This window comes from Platalea leucorodia, assembly GCF_965183815.1.
Source record: "Platalea leucorodia genome assembly, chromosome: 2".
Taxonomy (NCBI): Eukaryota; Metazoa; Chordata; class Aves; order Pelecaniformes; family Threskiornithidae; genus Platalea; species Platalea leucorodia.
Window position 1 is genome coordinate 31,991,440 of NC_138824.1, and position 19,065 is coordinate 32,010,504.

The window sequence follows — 19,065 nt, forward strand, 5'->3', positions numbered from 1 at the left end:
CCTCTCCCCCTGCCCTTCTCCACTGCTCTACCAATATCCTCTGCCCTGTCCGTGACTCCAGCCATGTCTGAAGCGTGGCACAGCATCACTTGTCCACCTGTGACGCAAAGAGGAGGTAAAAAGAGGTCATACTTTAACAACCCTTCCCAGCGTTTCTCGCCTTGGTATTTGCCATGTCAGTCAAGGCAAGACGATGTGATGTGGGTCCTGGACATCACAGCCTGTCTCTAGCTCACGAGATGCTAGTCCAGATCCAGAGAAAGAAACTATCACTGCAGGATGTAGCCCGGAGGGAGCTGGGTAACTTTCACTGTGCTGGCCAGCTAGTGATGGCAGGCATGGGTCTGCTTCATCTCTGCTGACATCAGCATAATTGCAAGGGTATATTAAGCTGAAGGACAGCCCAAAAATTCATTTCACTGAGGACTAGCCACCTCTGGGTTTTCCTCCTTGGAAGATCCTGAAGGTGAAATAAATAGTCTAAGAGTGAAATTCTGCCATCAGATATACCTGTCCACAAATGCCACTAGTGTCATGGGAGCACCACGTGTGAACATGGGAAGAGGATTTGGTGCTCCAGGTGAGGCCCTTCTTGTTGAACATCCTTTTTTGTGCACACCTTCTGGGCAGAGGGGTCCCTGTACCAACTCTGACTTAGGTGCACTCAGCCCAGGTGGGCTGAAAAAATGCCACCGACTGCCAGGATGCCTTTGGTGCTTGTACAGATGTGAAAGGACAGCGTCCAGGCAAGCTGTTACTAGGTGCAGCTCATGAGGAATGGATGCCTCTGGTGACACACTGGGATGTGGTAATCATCTTAACAGCACTTGGCACTGAGTACTGCCTCGCATCCACGTCGCTCTCTGAATCTCTGTGCCATTAGCTAATTGAGCTTTGCAGCAATACCTCAGCAACACTGACATTGGCAGGCATGTTTTTCAAATGAGTAAATACAGGTTTGGAAAGGCTACGTGTCCTGCCTGGCCAGTGGTCATCAGCGGGATCTGCGAGACTTTCGATGACAGGAGCTGGTGAGACCTTCAGATAGTGGTGGTGGCCCCAGGGCTCCGCAGGACCACATGGGAAGCTATTGCTGGACTCTGTCCCAGAGACTCTCATGAAAAGGATTTAGAAATTTAGAAAACGGGTCTGAAATTTAGACCTAGTTGGCACTTGTCCAAACATCCCCAGCCCATGTCTGTGTTGGCAAGGGGTATGCCTGGCAATGGGGAGCTCCACTGCCCAAAGCAGGATGGGGACCAGAGGGGACACAGAGGCTTTTGCACTGCTGTGTACCCACACTAATTTTACAGAATCATAGAATCATAGAATTGTTAAGGTTGGAAAAGACCCTTAAGATCATCAAGTCCAACCGCTAACCTATCACTGCCACGTCCACCACTAAACCATGTCCTCAAACACCACATCTACCCATCTTTTAAATACCTCCAGGGACGGAGACTCAACCACTTAATTTGGGGTTACCTGGGCTCTGAAACCTTCACTAGGGCCAGGCCAGGGGTATGCTGCAGCCAGGGAGAGCAGCGTGGACTGTGCACATACCCTTACAGCAGGCAGGTCCCCTTGCAGAGACTACTCCCCTGGTCATGGCCAGGGCTGGCCTTCCTGCAGTGCTGGCCAAGCAGTGCCAGTGACAAGCAGGTCCTCACTGAAGCAGCCCCTGCCATGGCACCCACTGTCCGGGTGGGATGTGCAGGGGCTTCTGTGGGGTTGCAGGATGCCACGTACTGGAGCCGCTGCTTGCGTGGTAATGCCCAGCTTGCTGGGCTTGGGATTCATCTCACCTGATTATGGAGGAGAGTGGTTCTATGTTTGTGGGAGTCGTGGGTGTACGGTCAGTGGAGGCGATTTGGTACTTCTAGGTGGTGAGTCATCTAACCCATTTTAGGTATCTCCTTTAACCTGAGGTGCCCCAGACCTGCTTCTCCCCACTGTCTCAGGATGCATGGCTGGCTAACTCAGGCATAGGCATCTGCTAGAGGAAGATGTGTGCCACCTCCGATGGCTGGAAAATCGTCCATGAACGTCTCCTAAATCTGCCTTGACCAGATTTTGAACACAGAAAAGTTCAAGTCCAGGAAAATGTGGATGTAGGATCCAAAGCTCTGAAGCAAGCCTGAATTATTTATCATTCTTGTGACTCAGAAGAGCAGGGACTTCAGTCTGTCTTGCTGGGTCATTTGGATACAGCCCTCCGCCTCTTCGTTGCCCAGGACCTCCTCCTCTGCAGGGGAGACAGGAGCAGCACGACCTGGTTCAGCAGGGCTCGTCTGCACTCCCAGAAGATACTCACACTTTGATGTGAGCACAGCAAGTCTGTCTCATCCCTGCTACCTGCCTGTCCTTCGCACATCTCTGTGCATGTGTCTCTGCGTCTCTTTGAAAGCAGTTGGACCGAAATAAAGCCCGTTGTGACTCTGGCAGGCTCCTAGGGAGGCCCCCAGCATCCCGATTACAAATCAGTGCTGGAGCTGAGAGCACACTAAGGAGATTAAAGGGTGACACCAGCGCTGCTGCCAGTCTGCGTTGCTGACTGCTGCTTCCCCCAGCTCAGTGCAGGTCTGGGAGCGAAACACCAGCCTGCAGAACGTGACCATAGACAGGCAGGCTCCCTGGCAAGTAAGAAACTCTCTGGCCCCTAAAACCTGCTCAGAATTAGAGGCTACCTCTGAACAAGCCTTTGCCTGGGCTGATGGCAGGAAAATGAACCTCCTCCATCCATCACTACTGGCTCCTGGTGCTTTTTCTCTCCAACACAAGGCAACCGAGGCAGCTACAGTTCATCTGCCCCCCTGTGCTGGTATGGCCTGGGGCAGCAGGACTCTCTGCTGGGCATTGCGTTAGACTGGCAATTGAAAGTAATACATCCTTATGGTAATGTGGGCACCAGGCAGCCACTATGAATAGGAAATGATGGCAGTTACTTTATCTAATAACAGCATGAAAATGTAAAGTGTCTTTATTGAGCTGCTGGCTTGCTGGTGAGAGTTAAAGGAGATGCTCTCTTGGGTATAACATTTGCAGAGAGAAGTGGCGTGAGATATTGCCATAAACTCTCCCCGTTAATAAGTGAGCAGAGGAAGGGAGAGCATGCCAAATGCAGTGGTGTGAAGGGACAAAATTAGGACGGTGGAGGCAGCAACCTTTTTCCCTAGGCAGCAAACATCCCCCAAGGAGAAATGAAGAATTCCCCTCTTGACCCAGCGACTAGAAAACTCGTGTACTGCTAATAATACTGTAGGAAGGATGGCTTTGAAAGGAATAAAAGAAAAACGCCTCTTGCCTTATTAGTGTCCTTCAATACCAGAGGGAAATGTAAGTTTCTGCTGAAGGAAGATTAGCAGGAAAAGCCCAGCTCAGCAGCTGTGCATCGACGACGCTCTGCAGGTGGCCAGGGGGTGCAGAAATGACTTTTGCCCTGTGACAGATGGGGGAGACATGGCCCAAGCATGTGAACGATGGCCACGTGCATCCCCGGTTATTCCGGTGATGATGTTGGATGTGTAGCATTGCAAAGTAGCTCTGAGGGCGATGACCATGCATGGTTGAAGGCGAGCTGCCCAGAGGGAGGAGGAAGGCAGCGCTGAGGAAATGTCGGGAAGAGCCTCAGAATTGTGAAATAGGTTCCAGTTCAGCAAATTCTGTTTTCTCCCTAGTTTTGTAACATTATCTGTGGCATTTATCACTGGTATCTTAATTGGCATGTTATTTAACTGCTTTAAAGACTGCTTTTGATAGTTCTTGCCCAATGAAAGCTGTCCTTTTGAGAAAATGAAAATTATTGAGAAAATTAAGATCAGTTTCTGCTTAAAGCATCTGTATGATTCCAGTGCAGCTATCGCTTATATCGCTGTGTGGAGTCAAACTGGATTTTTGAAAACACATTTGGCAAAATAATTCACCACAAATAAAGAACTTTGGTAAAGACAACAACTTTTGATAGCGCTTTATTTTTGAAAAAATAGATTATTTTTTAAATGAGGAAAAAGATTCGCTGATGTTCTCACTGCTCATCACTGTAGGCACCAGAGAAGATGAGAGGAGGGAGTACCTCTATGCGTTTTCCAGGGAAGTTTGCGGTTCTCCCTTCTGCCCACAGGCAGCTCTGGCTCCCACGTGGCTGTGCTGAAGTGATGTGAAATCTGCCCTGCAAGTGAAGAGGAGGTGTGGGAATGGGGACCCAAAGGAGTGGACGTGTCACGCCTCTAACCAGTGCACCGTGATGCTGTGGGCCAAATGGGTCATTCTGCTTCTGCACTCGTCAGCAATGAGGAGCAGGTCAGGCTCAAGAAGAGATGAGGAGGAGGTAGAGAAAATACATAGAGAAGCTGCAAGAGTGACCTGATCTTGGGCAAGAAAGGTGCTTTGCAAAGGAAACACTGTCTATTGGGTTTGCTGAAGGAGGTTTTAGGCAAAAACTGTGTCTTCACATGGAGAAGGTCTCTGATGGCAGAGGCTGCCCCAGCTCAGCAAGGGAAAGCACAATGTCTTCCTGCAGGCAGAAGCTTATGCAGAAAAATAATTCAGACTGGAAATATGATAAAAAATGCTAGTGGTGAAGATAAATAACCTTTGGAAGAACTTACCAGGAGGTGCCACTGGTCTCCTTCATGGGAAGCTTCAAAGCCAGTCTTTTTGGAAAGGATGGGCTCCAACCAAAGCACAAAGCAGTTGGTATGAAGTGACATGTGCTTTACAGGGGGCAGGATGGAGGGCTACAACTCTCCTCCCAGTTTGAAAAATTGCTGACTCTGCTTCCCTAGGGATGTGCCCTCCAGTGCCCCAATATGACAATTATAGGTGCTGAGGGAATACCAGGAGAATGGAGAGCAGATGGTGGCCGCTGCCTATGAGCTGACTTGAAATGCCATCTCCTGTAGTCACCCGGGGACAGGGTCGTGGGCTGGAAGGACCATTGCACTGAGCTAGTGAGACGTTTCTTACATTCTTGCTTAAAAGGTCTGGTGGACAACAGAGAAAAATGATAACTAACAATACAAACACCTCTCCTCAAAACCTGCTGTGAGACCCAGGAAAGCAGATAAAGCTTCATATATTAAGTTTGCATCCAAAGGATGTAGAAAACTGCCTGATGTCCCAGCCAGGTCAGGGGAAATGCATCCTCGGAGCGCCCCATTCCCCCCAAGACTGTAAAAGGAGTTGGGCTGATACACTGAGATGTAGACATTCACATGTGAGGTACCTAGTTGGCATGGATCCTGCTCCTCCAGCCCCTAGCCAGGCAGAAAATGGACTCACACCTTGGCTAGAAGGTGGCAGGGTCCTGTTTAAATAGCCAACTAACATCCCTAAAAGGCAGGGCTGAGGGTGTAAAAGGGGCCTTTCCCTGTCCCAGGGTACAGGGAAATATAATTAGCAGAGACAAGAGTACGTCCCACATCAGCCAGCACTGCCAGAAATCCTACCAGCAGTCAGCAACGGGGCTGCGCAAGCAGGCTGGTAAGCTGCCTGAACAGATACTAATGACGCCCTGAACAGCATCTGCCTCTCCCATCCTGGGGATAAAGACTAGTGCTGGTGGTGTCCGAGGCAGGCTAGGTTTTGCCTACAGCTGCCGGTAATGGGGGGCAGCCTGGTGCCATCTGCACAGGAGTCATCTTGTGGATGTCAGCGAGAGGTGCTCACCCAGGTTTATACAAGTAGGGATGAGAAGAGACTTGGGTTCACTGGGGCATCTGGTGGGGCAGGAAAGCAAAGAGAGTAGCATGTAAGAAGGTCATCCCCCAAAGTGCCCAGTCAGAAAGATAAAGAAATCCCACTGAAACCCAAGCCCCGCAATTTAACATTAGGTTTGGACTGAGCGATGCATCGCCCAGGCTGTCGTCCTGCCAAGTCGCACGGTGCCTGGACACCCGTGGTTTCCCACGAGCGTTTCCCTTTCACTTCGGCAGCTCAGACCAAAAGCAAAGCGGACAAACTGGAAATCTAGCGCCGCTGTGGCCAGTTTTTATGTCTAGCTGAGCCTATTATTGTGCTAACCTGATGCAGCCACACCAGCAGCTGAGCTGTTACAGCATTATAATCCCATGCGCGTTACAGTGATGCCACTAGAGCTGCTAATTTGGCAAAATCTGGATCCTAATGAAGATTTAGCCTATGGCCTCTTGCCAGGTCACACTTGCATGTTACAGAATTAACTATATTGGAAATAATGGCTACAGTCACCAGAAATTTGCAACCAGCAGTTAAATGGGATTCATCAAGTGTCCCTTGCATGTGGACTTGTTCCTCCTCTCTCTGGCTGCATGCATGGAGCTAAATAACACTGTTGAGGACATGGTTTGAGGCCAGGTAGGGCAGCAGACCTTGCATCCCCAAGCATGGATGAGACCACCACGAACTCAAATTAATGGAGTTATGCTGGTTGAGAGCCCCTGTGTGTCAAAGCAGAAGAAAGACCTGGATCCACACCCTCACACCAGACCACACTGCTGAGCTTTTGCTTGCAAGTGAAGCTGCATGCATGGCCAGCTGCTGTGGCTTGGCAGATGTAAGGTCCCTTGTCAAGCCGGTGCTAAGTCATGCATTGAAATGCAGTACGTAGATGCTGCTTGTGGGTCTCGAGACACGAAAAATATGGGCAATAAAATATTTTCCAAAAGTGCCACCATGAAAGCAAACTCACACACTGAGCAGGAGTTACCTTCAGACACACTGAGAGCTCATTTTCGTCCTTTTTCACGAATATTGGGGCGGGGAGATGCTCCTCAGAAGGTCATGTGTAGAAAGTGAGATGGGTACAGATGCCTATGGGGATTTGGGCACTGCAAAAGTCCCTCACCTGCCCTTGAAGGTGGTCTTTTCTTTGCAAGTACAACAGCCCTTTTTGTACAGCAGCCTGGTGGCCAGGATGTATATTTAGGTTGAAAATGTCCCTGTGAGCCTGTGGGATCAGGCACACCTCTCCTGCCCCCCCAGGAAGGCAGCTGGGTCTCAGGGGGGCTGGATGGCAAGGATGAGGGGTGCGTTCTCTGCTGCCCACAGATGTGGTCATGCCCACCAAGCCTAGGCATTGAGTTAAGTCAATCAAACAGAAATAATCCCGGGGGATTTGGGTGGCAATAACCAATGTAAATAGCAAGGACCTTTTGCTTGTTTAAGGCTTTGATGGCCGAATACTTGCACTGATAACTTGCAGACTGAAATTTGCTGGTATAAAGTGTCTGTGCACCTACCAACTACAAATCAGGAAGAAATAAATAATAAATAGCTGGATGCTCACAGTTACTTTGGGAACGGAGAAAAGGATACATTTAAGCAAATCAATTCACTCACTTGTCCTCAAGTCTGTCTGAAAATATTCTCAAAGTGTCTCTCAGCGCTGCAAAAATTATCTCCTGTTCTCATTTACAAGCAAATGTTAAGAACTGAGAGATACATATTCCTCCCGTCTTTAATGTTTTTTTTGGGGGGTTGTGTCGTCAGCTGTTCCAGCATGCACAATTTCCCACTTATTTATCTACTCAGGCCTCCTTTTTTATTTTTTTTTACTCACAGGCTCTCTGCAGTCTGGCAGAGCCAGTATTGCAGCATTGCTTTAGGAAGAGGCAGTTGTGACAATCCAGTCCCAGGCTGAAGCCCACGCTGTACGGGGGCTGCTCTGTCCAGAAGCAGCAGCCTCACCGCCAGCGCGGGGCCTCACGTTTAAAAAGAAGCAAAAAAAAAGAAAGAAAAGCTACATTTATCTGTTCTGCTTTGAAGGGAAAAAGGATTACCAAGGCTAAATAAGCCATCTGAGTACTTAGCTAGCAAGCCTAAATAGTACCCTGATAGGAAGTTCTGGCAGAGAGCTAATTAAATTAACCCTCTTTGATTTACTAACAAGCAGAGCAACATATCACACAGGATTGTCCCATGAAATGAATGTGCTTTCTGATTCCCTCGGCTGCTTCAGTGCAGTCACCTCCCAGAAAACCCGGTTATGGGGACTCAAGTTTAATGAGACTCAATGGCTCGAAAAGAATCTCTGCCCACCGACAGAGATACGCACTGGTAATAATACACAAAAGCATGTTATTTTCCTTGCACTTCCCTAATTCCTTTTTAATGCCCAGGACGATCTAATGGCTAATTGGTAATTTCCTGCCCACCGATATGCAGATGAATGACAAGCAAAAGCCTTCTGCATGTTTAATTATTCTGTTGATTTAGAAGCCACTTTTCCCTCAGTGCAAGTTTCTCTCTCTGTGTGCTCTCATGCATCATGTATTTCATTATTTTTAGAAGCATGCTCTATGCCTTTTTATGCTCTCTTAGTTCCAGCATCCAGTAATTACCACGTTTTGTGTTCAATGGACCTGATCCACTGGCGAGTGTAAATCAGGAAAACATCGCTGACTTTAAATGGAGTTATTCCAAGTTACACCAGACCTGAGACCTGACCTGTCCTATTTTTAGTGGTGGGGGGAAATGTTATTTGTGTGCTGGGACCCTTGTGAAGTAGCAGAATATAAAATTTAGAAAACTTCAGAGCGGTGAAAATCCAAATCAAAGCCTGCAAATGCACAGACGTGAATCTATTTATATAGCAAGCTCTACTTCTGCTTAACCCCTGCAAGGAACTGTAATTCTCTTTGCATATTTGATTTTTCTCCCGCAGTAAAACATAGTCTACTTAATCTATTTTTGTTACTTTCTAACAGTTTCGCTGGTGGGCTTCTTCCCTATGCCTTATATTTAGCTTTGGTATCCGAGCGCTCTTTTGTTAAATTAAGGCAATTAATAAATGGAGACATTAAGCAATCAATTTTGCCTGCGTATCTCCACAGCCTTACGTATGACTGGCTGTAATCACAAGATAAATGCAATGTGCTGATGTATGGTAATGTTCAATAATACATTCTCCACCAGGCTCAATTCATCAGGGAGTTTCTGGAGGGGAGGCATTCGTTATTGGCTGTCTCCGGACCTCAAGGATAACATTTCTGTCCTTTCCATTGGCCGCCCCGCTGCTGCAAGCCTCTTCCCGTCTTATTTTGATGATGAATATGAAGGCATGCTAAGCCGTGCCAGAGCGTAGCTCTCGCCGACTGCACTCCCTCCCCGGGCTCAAGGACTCAGGGGCTCCCTCGCTGCTTCCCTTGCCCACCGCCAGCAGCAGCAGCAGCAGCAGCAGCAGCAACGCCAAAAGTTGTGATGCTTTTCTTCACCCAGTGCTTTGGGGCTGTGTTAGATCTTATTCACCTGCGGTTTCAGCACTACAAGGCAAAGAGGGTTTTCTCAGCTGCCGGGCAACTTGTCTGCGTCGTCAACCCAACGCACAGCCTAAAGGTGAGTTAAAAATATTTTTTCTCATCTGACATCTTCTCGTCCTCCCCCCTCCACCGCCGGCGTTTCTCCACAGGGAATGAAATGATGCTGTGGCAGCAAGGGGAGAGTGCTGTTAACACATTGCAGCCCTGGCAGAGAGGATGTTTGCATTGTCTGGCTGCATGGTTCCCTTCGGAGCGAAGGGGATGCAACCCGCTGCTCCAAGCGACCGTGGGAAGTCGCTGCTCCCCCTCCCCAAAGTTTCCTCATCCCTTTCACCCGTGTAATGAGCACGCATGTTGCAAGCCTCTGGAGAAAAAGATTGGAAAAGTTAGTTGGATGAATTAACCTCGCTTTTCGGTGGAAGGATGCAGGGCGGTCTCCCAGGCTGACACCCGAGCACAGCCGGCTGCTGCCCAGCAGCGGGGAGCGGGGAGAGGCAGGGGTGGCAGCGCAGGGGTCTCCAGCTGCTGGTCTTGTTTGCTTTTTTGGGGAAAAAGACTGTTTCTGTCTCCTGAGGGGAGTCTGAAGGCATTCCTCTGGTGCTGAGAGTGTCCTTAAGCTGTTTGCAAGGTGAATCTATTTTAGGCAGGAGAATACATTTGCTTTAATGCAAAACTATTTATAGCCCCCATAAAATATTTCTCTTACTTGCGCGGTTCTAGATTTTCACTGACAAAGTGTCAACAGCTCCGTCTATGCCAGAGCCCTGATGTTTGTGCGTAGAGAAGGAGCAGCAGGGGGAGAAAGCAACTGGGAGGCTTTAATTACTTTATCAGAGTAGTGAATGACCAACTTCAATGAAGTGACTCCTGTTTTGCGGGAAGTCCTTGCAGACCTGACTTGTGATGCTGCTTCGCTAGCCTGACACAAGCTCAGAAATGAAATTAATTCAGGACAACTTATCTTCGGCTCTGCTGGGGTTCCCGTGAGGAACTCAGAGTAGTTGCAGGGAGCATCTTTGCTGAACCGTGGGCTCCCAGGAGGTCTGTTAACGGAGTAAATCCCTCTTCAGAGCAGCATCTCCCCCCCAGAAAAAGGCAGATTTCCCAGAGTTATATTCCCAGTCTCAGGCTGCACTTAGTCAGGGAGAGGTTGTTTCTAGCAGGGCGCCAGCTCCCGGAGGATTTCCCCGCAAGGCTGTGCTCAGCCCGGCGAACACTGCCGGCCGGGGCAGGCGCTCCCAGGGGACGGACTGCTCGGGTGCGGGCTCGCCTCTCCCAGCATCACGCTCCTCTGCCGACACAAGCTATTTAAAAAACCTGCAGCCCTGTCATTATCTGAAAGGATCTGGCTGTTCGAATGGATAAAAAAAATTGCGGCGCTCCTAAGTGCATGGGGAGATTTTGTAAGTAAATGCTTCTATGCTCAACCCCCTTTTATGTGGCTGTCTCCTGCTACTTTAATCTATAATTTTAATTATTAAAAAAACAACTGAGCAGAAAAAAGGTTATTGAAGGTCATAATACAATTTCAGTGCCAATGGCACTGTCTGATGAGGTCCCATAAGCACACAGAGGGGTGTCCATAGACTGCTCCACTGATATCTAGGACTAGACCTGAATTTATCAGTTCAGGTTGTCTCAAGTTGCAGATTTGCTGTTGTAGGAGCTGCAGCATTTTACCTTTGAGCATACCAGAAAAAGTTGATGCTTCCGTTCCTATCTGTTAAACCCATAGGGCATTTTAGTGTATTAAAATCCCCCATGGCCAGGTTCTTCACTGGTCAGACCCAAAGCCTAGCATAGACACAAGCAATCTCAGTACTGCCTTGGCAGCTCTTGAAAGTAGACATTGGATGCAAAACTCTCTTGGAAACAAACAGGAGCCTCTAGGAAAAGGTCTGATGTGTCAGTGAAACCCCAGTGAAAATCGTCTTGACCTGGGTGGGAATTGCTCCCATAACAGGATTGCAGTGGGAACCCAATGGCACATGTTTCCCCACACAGGCTTGTTAAGACACCAGGAAGATGGGACAAGCTGACAAGAAACCTCCCTGTTCTGAAAAAACCCCTCTGCCTGTAAAGTGAAATATGCTTTGAGGCTGCTCCTGAGTTACCCAGCTCACATCCAGCTGGGTAAATACAGCGGGCTTTAGCCCTGATCCACTCTCAAGGTGTTCAGTTTGGTTTCCTACCAGCTCTGTAAGGAAGACCACCGCTTTGCGCCAGCACCCAGAAGAGACGGGTGGGTCAGACCCCCTTGTGTCCAGCACGGCACTACTGGCGCCCACCCACCAGCGCCAGTGGGCGGTAGGAGCCTGCGGGTCTCCAAGCAAGACACCTCACCCCACCTGCTCTTACCTGGCAGTGGAGAGGTCGTCACCTCCAGCTGGCAAGGCGCCTTGTCCAAAAACTGGCATCAAAGACAAGCCAGATGAACCTGCTTCTCGGGGTGCCCGTTTTTCCCCTGGGTATGCACAGGGAGGTTGTGGTTGCTCCCTCCAGCAACCTGGTGGAGAGACGTCTGAAGCTGGGACAGGGAAATCCCTCCCAAACTGTCCCATACATCAAACGACACCTGAGGGACCATCAAAAATGAAAGGGCTGAAAATATTCCTCTGTGGTGGTTTACAGTATTATCACTACTTTGATGTTTCATAGTCTATTATTTCTAGCTGGGTCATTTCAACTGTAACATTTTGTTGACAGCCCCCAAATCTATCTTAACAATTGACAAGTAGAGTGAAAACTGTATTAAGGTTCACAGTCGATGACTACAAGCCTGCTTAGGAAACAAGGGCTAGGAGCAATGTCATTTGTCTCCCTTCCCTTCAAGGCTTAAGTGTTTGTGCTTACTCCAAAATTGTAAGCTCTTTGCAAAGGGATTATTTTATTTTGTATCTATCTCTACAGCACCCAGGCGAGGGGGCTCCTGGGTGACTGGTGCAAATGATAAATGACAGGCATCATATTATGGTGTGATTACTCACGTTGACATCCCTCACATAGGTCAGGTCCTCAATCAGAGCCAATGCGCATAACTCCATTAAAGTCAAATTGCAGCAGGACCTCCATTCTCATTCCTTCCATCCAGGGGAGTGCTCAGGGGTGGTGGTGGGATCCAGCCCACCCTGAGGACCCATGGTTGGTGATCACATATGTGTGTCAGAGATTTGGCATCACGTAAAGCACTTGGTGAGTGGCAGAGGTCAAGGAAGCCCTGGTACCTTCCAGGGAAAGGTTGCACCAGGTTCTACTGTCACAGAACCATAGCTAGACCAAGAGGGGTCTCCAGTAAAGTCATATCAGCACACTGCCACCGCAATCACAACCCGGACCTCTGACCGTGACCAGAGCCCATCACTTACCTCTTCCTTTAGGAGAGGTCCAGAGGTTGGCAGAAAAACACATGTTTAGGAAGAAACCCCTGTCTTTCATCCCAGTGAAAGGCTCATTAACTGGGAAGGCTGATGAGCATTTCAGTGTATCTTAAAGGAGAAGATGCTAAGAGTGTCAGTGCAGACACCTCTATTGATCTGCTGCTATTTTCCCTGTGCACGACAGGCTGACATAGGCAGCTCTAAACAAGGAAAGAAAATTTTGCAATCGTCACCCTCCGTTTTGCCTGTTTGGCAGGGGTATGAATGGGGGGGGGGGTTGTTTTGGAGCCTCTTTGTCCTTCTTTCTGCTTTCTGCTCTTTGTCCTCCCCACGAGCTTTCCCAGGCATGGCAGCAGCACCTTACGATGTGGTGTTATGCTGGGATCAAAATTCGCTTGCTGAGCAGAGAAAAATCACATATTTACTGCACTTCTATAGGTCACCTTCGTTCTCGATCATATTATATGCATTACCTTGTAACCTGTCTTCCTTCAAGCGTATGGTTGCCCTGACGTCTCCCCTTGGAGAGGCACAGCCAGGCAACAGAGCTCCCCAGCTAAGTGGTTGCTCCCTCCAAGGACATATTAATTAGAGGAGCAGCACTCATGGTGCTGGCTGCAGGCCCCAGCATGCAGGAAAAGTTTTAAGGTGCTCTGTGTGCGTGGAAGAAATGGGCAGGGTTTGCTGGTCCCTAAGGATACAAGGCTCAGGGAATTCCTCTGCATTTTCCCCCTGTTAATAGCAATCCCCCCAACACTGCTAATTGCACCCCGGGGAGAAGGAGAAGGTGGGTGGCTGTGACCTCGTTCCTTAGCTGGCATCAGTCCCTGCCCCAAAAACCAGCCATACATAGCAGAGGACTGCAATGCAATCACAGCCCAGCCAGGAGCCGGTGCCTTGCAAGGTGCTGTATATGGCTGGGTAAAACAGATCTTCTTCATTCAAGGAGTTACTAGCTTTTTACACGCAACTTTAACTCTTTGAAGAGTGTGAAAAATGTTCTTGTAAAGAGTAAAAAAGTGTGTTTACAATGTTCTTGTAAAAACCACCCATCTCCATCTCTGTAGGACTTCAAAGAACTCGAATTACAAAAAGAAGCATATTTAAAGGAGGGCATAAATAGTTCAATCTTATATTAAAAAAGGGTTGTAGCACATTTTATGGGGCCAAGCTGTCTTCTAGCTATTTTTTAAAGCAAGAAGCAAATCTGCACTGAGTTAGGGAAAGGATTTGAATCCTGTTATAATGGTTTTCCTCTGGGCACAACGGCCAGCCAAATAGCATTGTAATCCACTTCATCCCCAGTAGGATTAAAATGCTATGGTGCATTACACCCCTATGAGATTTATTTATTTATTTGGTACAAGGGAGGAGAGGGACTCTGAAACCCACTGCTAACAACCCCCAGACATCCTCTGTCACCGGTTCAGCCCAGACGCCCTCAAATCTCCTATGCAGGGTTGTGATCTGGGGAGCCCAAGTGGTGTTTGGTCCCAATGTCTAGCAGGATCGTGACAGCCATGGTGAAAGGGGCTGCAAACCCCCTGCTGCCTGTAAACCCAGTTTCTTGGCAAGGCACCTGGGTCCCATCCCAGCCCTGGGCCAGGGCTGCGTGAACACTGGGCACCTCAGACCTTCAAATCCTTTTGTAGGGATGTGGATGGCAGCAGGCAGCGCTGCTTTGCCACCCCTCCTTCATCCCTGCTTCTGTTTGAAGGGGTTTCAGTGGGCAAAACTGGAAACCAAGTGGACCACGAGCACCCTAGGAGCCTCTGTCCATGTGTCGACAGCCATCTGCAGACGTGACCGTAATGGTGCTCTGCAGAGGCGAGGCAGAGCATGCTCCCGCAGCTCTCCCTGGGGGCTCTCCATCCACCACTGCCGCTGCCTGGTCCCAGGAGCTCTCCTCTCCCATAACCCATCAACCTTGAGCTTGCAGACCCATGCACATGCGCAACCCACGGGACCACAGCACGGGCAAGCATGGTGGCATGGGCTTTGCTCCAAGTGCACTGCAAAGCAGGGCAGCAGTGAGCTCTGGCGTGGTCTCCCAGAATAACAACTACGATGTCTCCTCAGCAGAGGGATAGGGAGGGGAAGAGCCGCTGTCTCAGAATTTTCCGTGTTAATACACTCTGGCTTCCTTCTCCCCCTCTCCCACCCCAAACCCACTGCGGAAAATTAATTACCGCTGTTAACTGGCGCTGCCTGTCATGCTACAGCTCCGGAGATGGGATAGAGTGGGTAAGCATCAAGTCCTTTCCTACCTACTTTTGATTTTGAGGGTGAATTTCAATAATAAATCCAACCTGGTTGAAGGACGTTTCAAGTCAAATGTTATCCATGGGAGATGGTGCCATTATTATAATATTAGAGAAATGCCTCTCCCCTTGACAGGGCATTTGACAGCAGGGGTGAGGAGTAGCCATCAGACACCGCCACATATCGCTTTCTAATCCACCCACTCTGATACAGCTCAGTATATCAAGAATTTCTCAGTGCAGCCCTTCGGGTTAGACATAATGGCCCAGATACCTCCCTCAGGAGAAATATTGCCCCAAAGCCATTGCTGTGGCTAACACATGGGGTGCAGAGGAAAGAGGAATGTTTTAATATAAGCCTTGCTTATGTGAAACGAGTGGTGAGGTCTCAGTCTGCTTCCCAGCAGATGCAAGTCACACGCGGACATTCCCACAACCGGCATTAATTAGCACAGGTTACTGCTTGCCTCAGTAGAGAAGCCAAGCACTGAGCGTGGTCCTGCAAGGCTCAGATGTTAAAAAGTCCCAGGACAGGTTCCCAAGCATTGTGAATTTTGCCTCAAAGTCAGAATTTACAGAGTATAAATTCTTGTTTCATCGTTAAGATGATCTCCCAGTATCAAAGATTTCCCAGCACACCTAGGTGGGGGCACTTAGAAACTTCCTTTTTTTTCTCAGAGACAATCTAATGTTCTTAAGTAATTCAAGAAACCAAGTCTAAAGGAAGGACAGCAGATCCCGAGAGCTCCAGTAAAGCAAGGGAAAGGAGCTGCTCTGGATATGCCCTGTCTCCCCAGGGCTTCAGCACTTCCTACACCGTAGAAAGACCATAATCCTTGTCCTGCCTGGCTCAGAGCTGAGACTGTGGGTGTTGCCCCTAGCACCCCCAGAGCCTTCCTATCATGATGGGCAATCAGCATCTCTCAGCCGGGTGCAGAAGAGGGAAAAACTGTGAATCCTGAAATAATGTCATGGGGGGGAGTGTGGGGGAGACAGTCTTTACCCAGCTTTACTGGGCACTGAACAAGGTAGCGAGGAGCATGGGAGCATGGGAGCCACGGCCACGCTCTTCTGGCTGCAGGAGGCTGGGGTGGCAAGGACCACTACTCCTCTGGTGTGGTGGGAGCGATGACCATGGGAGCGATGACCATGGGAGCAGTGACCATGATGGGCTGCCCTCAGCACTTCTCAGTGGCCTTGGCACTGGCACACATGGCGTGGCATGGCACAGTGCAGAGCTGTGGTCCTCCTTGCTGCAGGTGAGTGCCAGGAGGTGCACGTGCCACCAAAAAGGAGAGAATTGCTTTAGAGAGCGGAACAAGATTTAGGTAATATGCTGGGCCTGCTTTTGGTGTGATTTTTGTAACAAAGGCAAGCAGAGCTGAGCCACCACATTCGGCCGATCCGGGTCCAGCTTCTGATGGATCTGGGGAGAGCCTGGTGCTGAGCTCTCGGGTTCTTCTGGAAGTGGGAGCAACTTCCCAGCCCACAAATGTACATGCTTTATTTAGAAATGGAAAGCATGAATGTTGAGACATTAAACACCTTATCGGACTACGTTATTTTTCTGTCTTTCCATAACTTGTCTCTTTTTGTTAAGTACCTTTTCTTCTGTGCTATTGTTCCTCCTCATCCTGCCGATTCTCTGCTATACCAAAGTTTTAAAACAAAAGATTCTCCTCATCTATCATTCAATAACTCAAATTTGGCCTGTTTTTACTCCCGCTGAAAGGAAAGCATCACTAATGTCACTGCAACTTTGGATGTCTTATTTTCCTGTAAGTTCTTTCAGAAGAAATCACAATCATTCAATCCTCAGCTTGTTCGGTGCCATCAATTTACCTATTGACAGATGAAGTCCTCCTTTAAAATGATTGCCAGCAAGAAGAGGAGAGCTACAAAAAGCAGTGAAATGTTGCTGTCACCACTCGTTGATGCAGCTGGCAAGGAAGCCAAGTGCCTTACATGCCTGCAAAACCTAATTGCCATCATGCACTGGATCAGGGCTCTAGCTGGCAGGTCTGGCTGGAGGTGCCATGGATGCCTGTTTTCCACCCAGCGCAGTGAGCTACGATCATAATCCATTCACCAGTGCTGGTAAGAGAGAATATCTTCCCTCTGCTTCGGTGTGGCGGTGGAAATTCACTTTCAGCAGGAATTTAAGCTGGCGATCTGGTGTGTGCACTGCCGAAGTAGGCATGTATCCCTTCTGCTTCCACGCTGCAGGAGCAAGCAGCTGGGCAGGGCAGTGGCCTCAGCTGGTTTTCACAACCTCCCACAAAGCTCTTACCTCTAGGGATTATTGAGGGCTGTGCCGAATGGCAAAATTTCAGTGATGCATGGAGATCTCCTGAAAATTGCTCTGGGTGACCTGCTGCTAATAGCCACCTGCAATACTCTTGCTTGGCTCTCCCACAGCGTTCTCCTCCAAAGAGGGAAGAGTGTCCTGGCACTGGCGATGAATTGCCCGACACACATGCAGTGTACAATTTGAAGCACTTTTTGATTTATTTACAGGAATTTCTGAGCATCTTATATAATATTAATGGATTTATCTTTAGCTCTCCCCTTTAGTCTCAACAGCAACATGAAAGCGTCACTGGGGGAGAGTGGCAGAGACCTCTGAGTACTTTACATGTTTATTTTGGTGCACTTTTTTTAAAAGGTAGAAATGTTAGAAACAAATTTGGAAAGAAATTATCAGTTATTTCCATACCAGATGTAGCGCTTTTGGTTCTAGTCTTTTCTTCTACAGCAATTTCATTCTGACCTGATCCAAACTGAAATCCCTTTTACTTCCAGATTGGCCTCCAAGTAAAAAATAAATCATCTGCACAGCTTTAGTGATGTTACCGGTATTTTACGCATGGAAATATTAAGCTCCAGAGTGCTTGGCAAATTGCCCATCAACCCCTGGGAAATATGTGGTGGAGAAGACACACAGGTCCTTGTGAATATCTTAAACACAATATCACACACTCTTTCACATCAAGTGCCAGCTGAAATGGAAAGAGAAACAGAGAAATGGAGCATAAATGAGACAGAAAAAGATGAAATTAGTAACGTCCCCTTGTGCAGAAAACAAACACTATAGATGAGCAAGGAGGCGGCTGCTACGGAGCAGAAAACCAGATCAGCAGAGGATGAAAATGTTCTTCCACTCTTGGGGTCTGCCATGTGGAAAATAAGCAAAGTAATAAGTGTGAAAATGGAGTAAATAACCACCACACAAGGATTATGTAGGGCAGCTGGGGTAAGGGGACGGTTAAGGTCACCTTCAGGCTTTGGAAGAATGAGAGGCCGAAATGGAAACAGCACAACGGCAGCAAGTGCGGTGATCATGGTAGTGCCCTGAACTCAGAAAGACCACTCAGGCGTTCAGTGTCAAGCATGTGCACAGGTTCAAAATATGTATCTTTTGCAGGATCAGACCCTTATTCAGACATACTTATTCCAAAAATTATCAAACCCAATCCACCAAAAGACCATATGAAAGACCTGCTGGAGTCCAGCAAACTTATCCGTCTCTTTTGAAGAGTGCAGGGTGGATTGAAGACATCTTCCTCTTTAATAGTGAAGCAAGCCTGGATGTCTCACTGCTGCATTGCAAGATCTGCTCAGATGCTTGGTTGCATGCAGGGATGTGTTACCTCTGCTGATTGGACACCCATAGTATGAAAAGGCACATTACAGACCAGTGGGGCCAGGCTTTGCTTGTGGGCCAGTACTCTCAGTTTCCTACTTGTACTACCTGAGAGCTGAGGACATCTCTGAGATGCAACATCTTTTGGAGTCCAGGATCAATGAGATGAATTGTCCTCAAAGGAAGACTGGCTTTCTTGCCACTGACAATCAAGGAAGCCAGAAGACCAGCTTGGATGGATATGTGATTTTCATAAAGCTGAAGTTAGATGAAACAGACTCCACTGATACCCTACAGTTCCTTTGACTTATACAAGAGAAAACCCAATCAGGATAATTGTCTCCTTAAGATAAATCCAGAAAATCTGGGCACTGTAACACCAAATATTATATTCACTGCTCTTTTACACAGGTTCAGGTAAGACAATCTTCTTTCCAGTCCCCAAAAGCAAGTTTTGAGAGAGATTTCAGATACAGCAAAAAAGGTCTGGCAACATAACTGCAGGATGAGAGCTTTCAATTTATTTCTACTAGAAGGAACTTCCCATC

General features: G+C 48.3%; 1 protein-coding gene across 1 annotated transcript in view; it reads left to right on the plus strand.

The window, feature by feature from the left end:
• Nucleotides 1-9,177: 9,177 nt before the first annotated feature.
• SIAH3 (siah E3 ubiquitin protein ligase family member 3) overlaps nt 9,178-19,065 on the plus strand; it is a gene marked incomplete at both ends in the record, with an annotated part of 47,923 nt that continues 38,035 nt past the window's right edge. The window contains one exon of the mRNA XM_082304521.1: nt 9,178-9,312. Within this exon, the coding sequence (XP_082160647.1) occupies nt 9,178-9,312 (135 nt within the window). The remainder of the gene's footprint in view (nt 9,313-19,065) is intronic.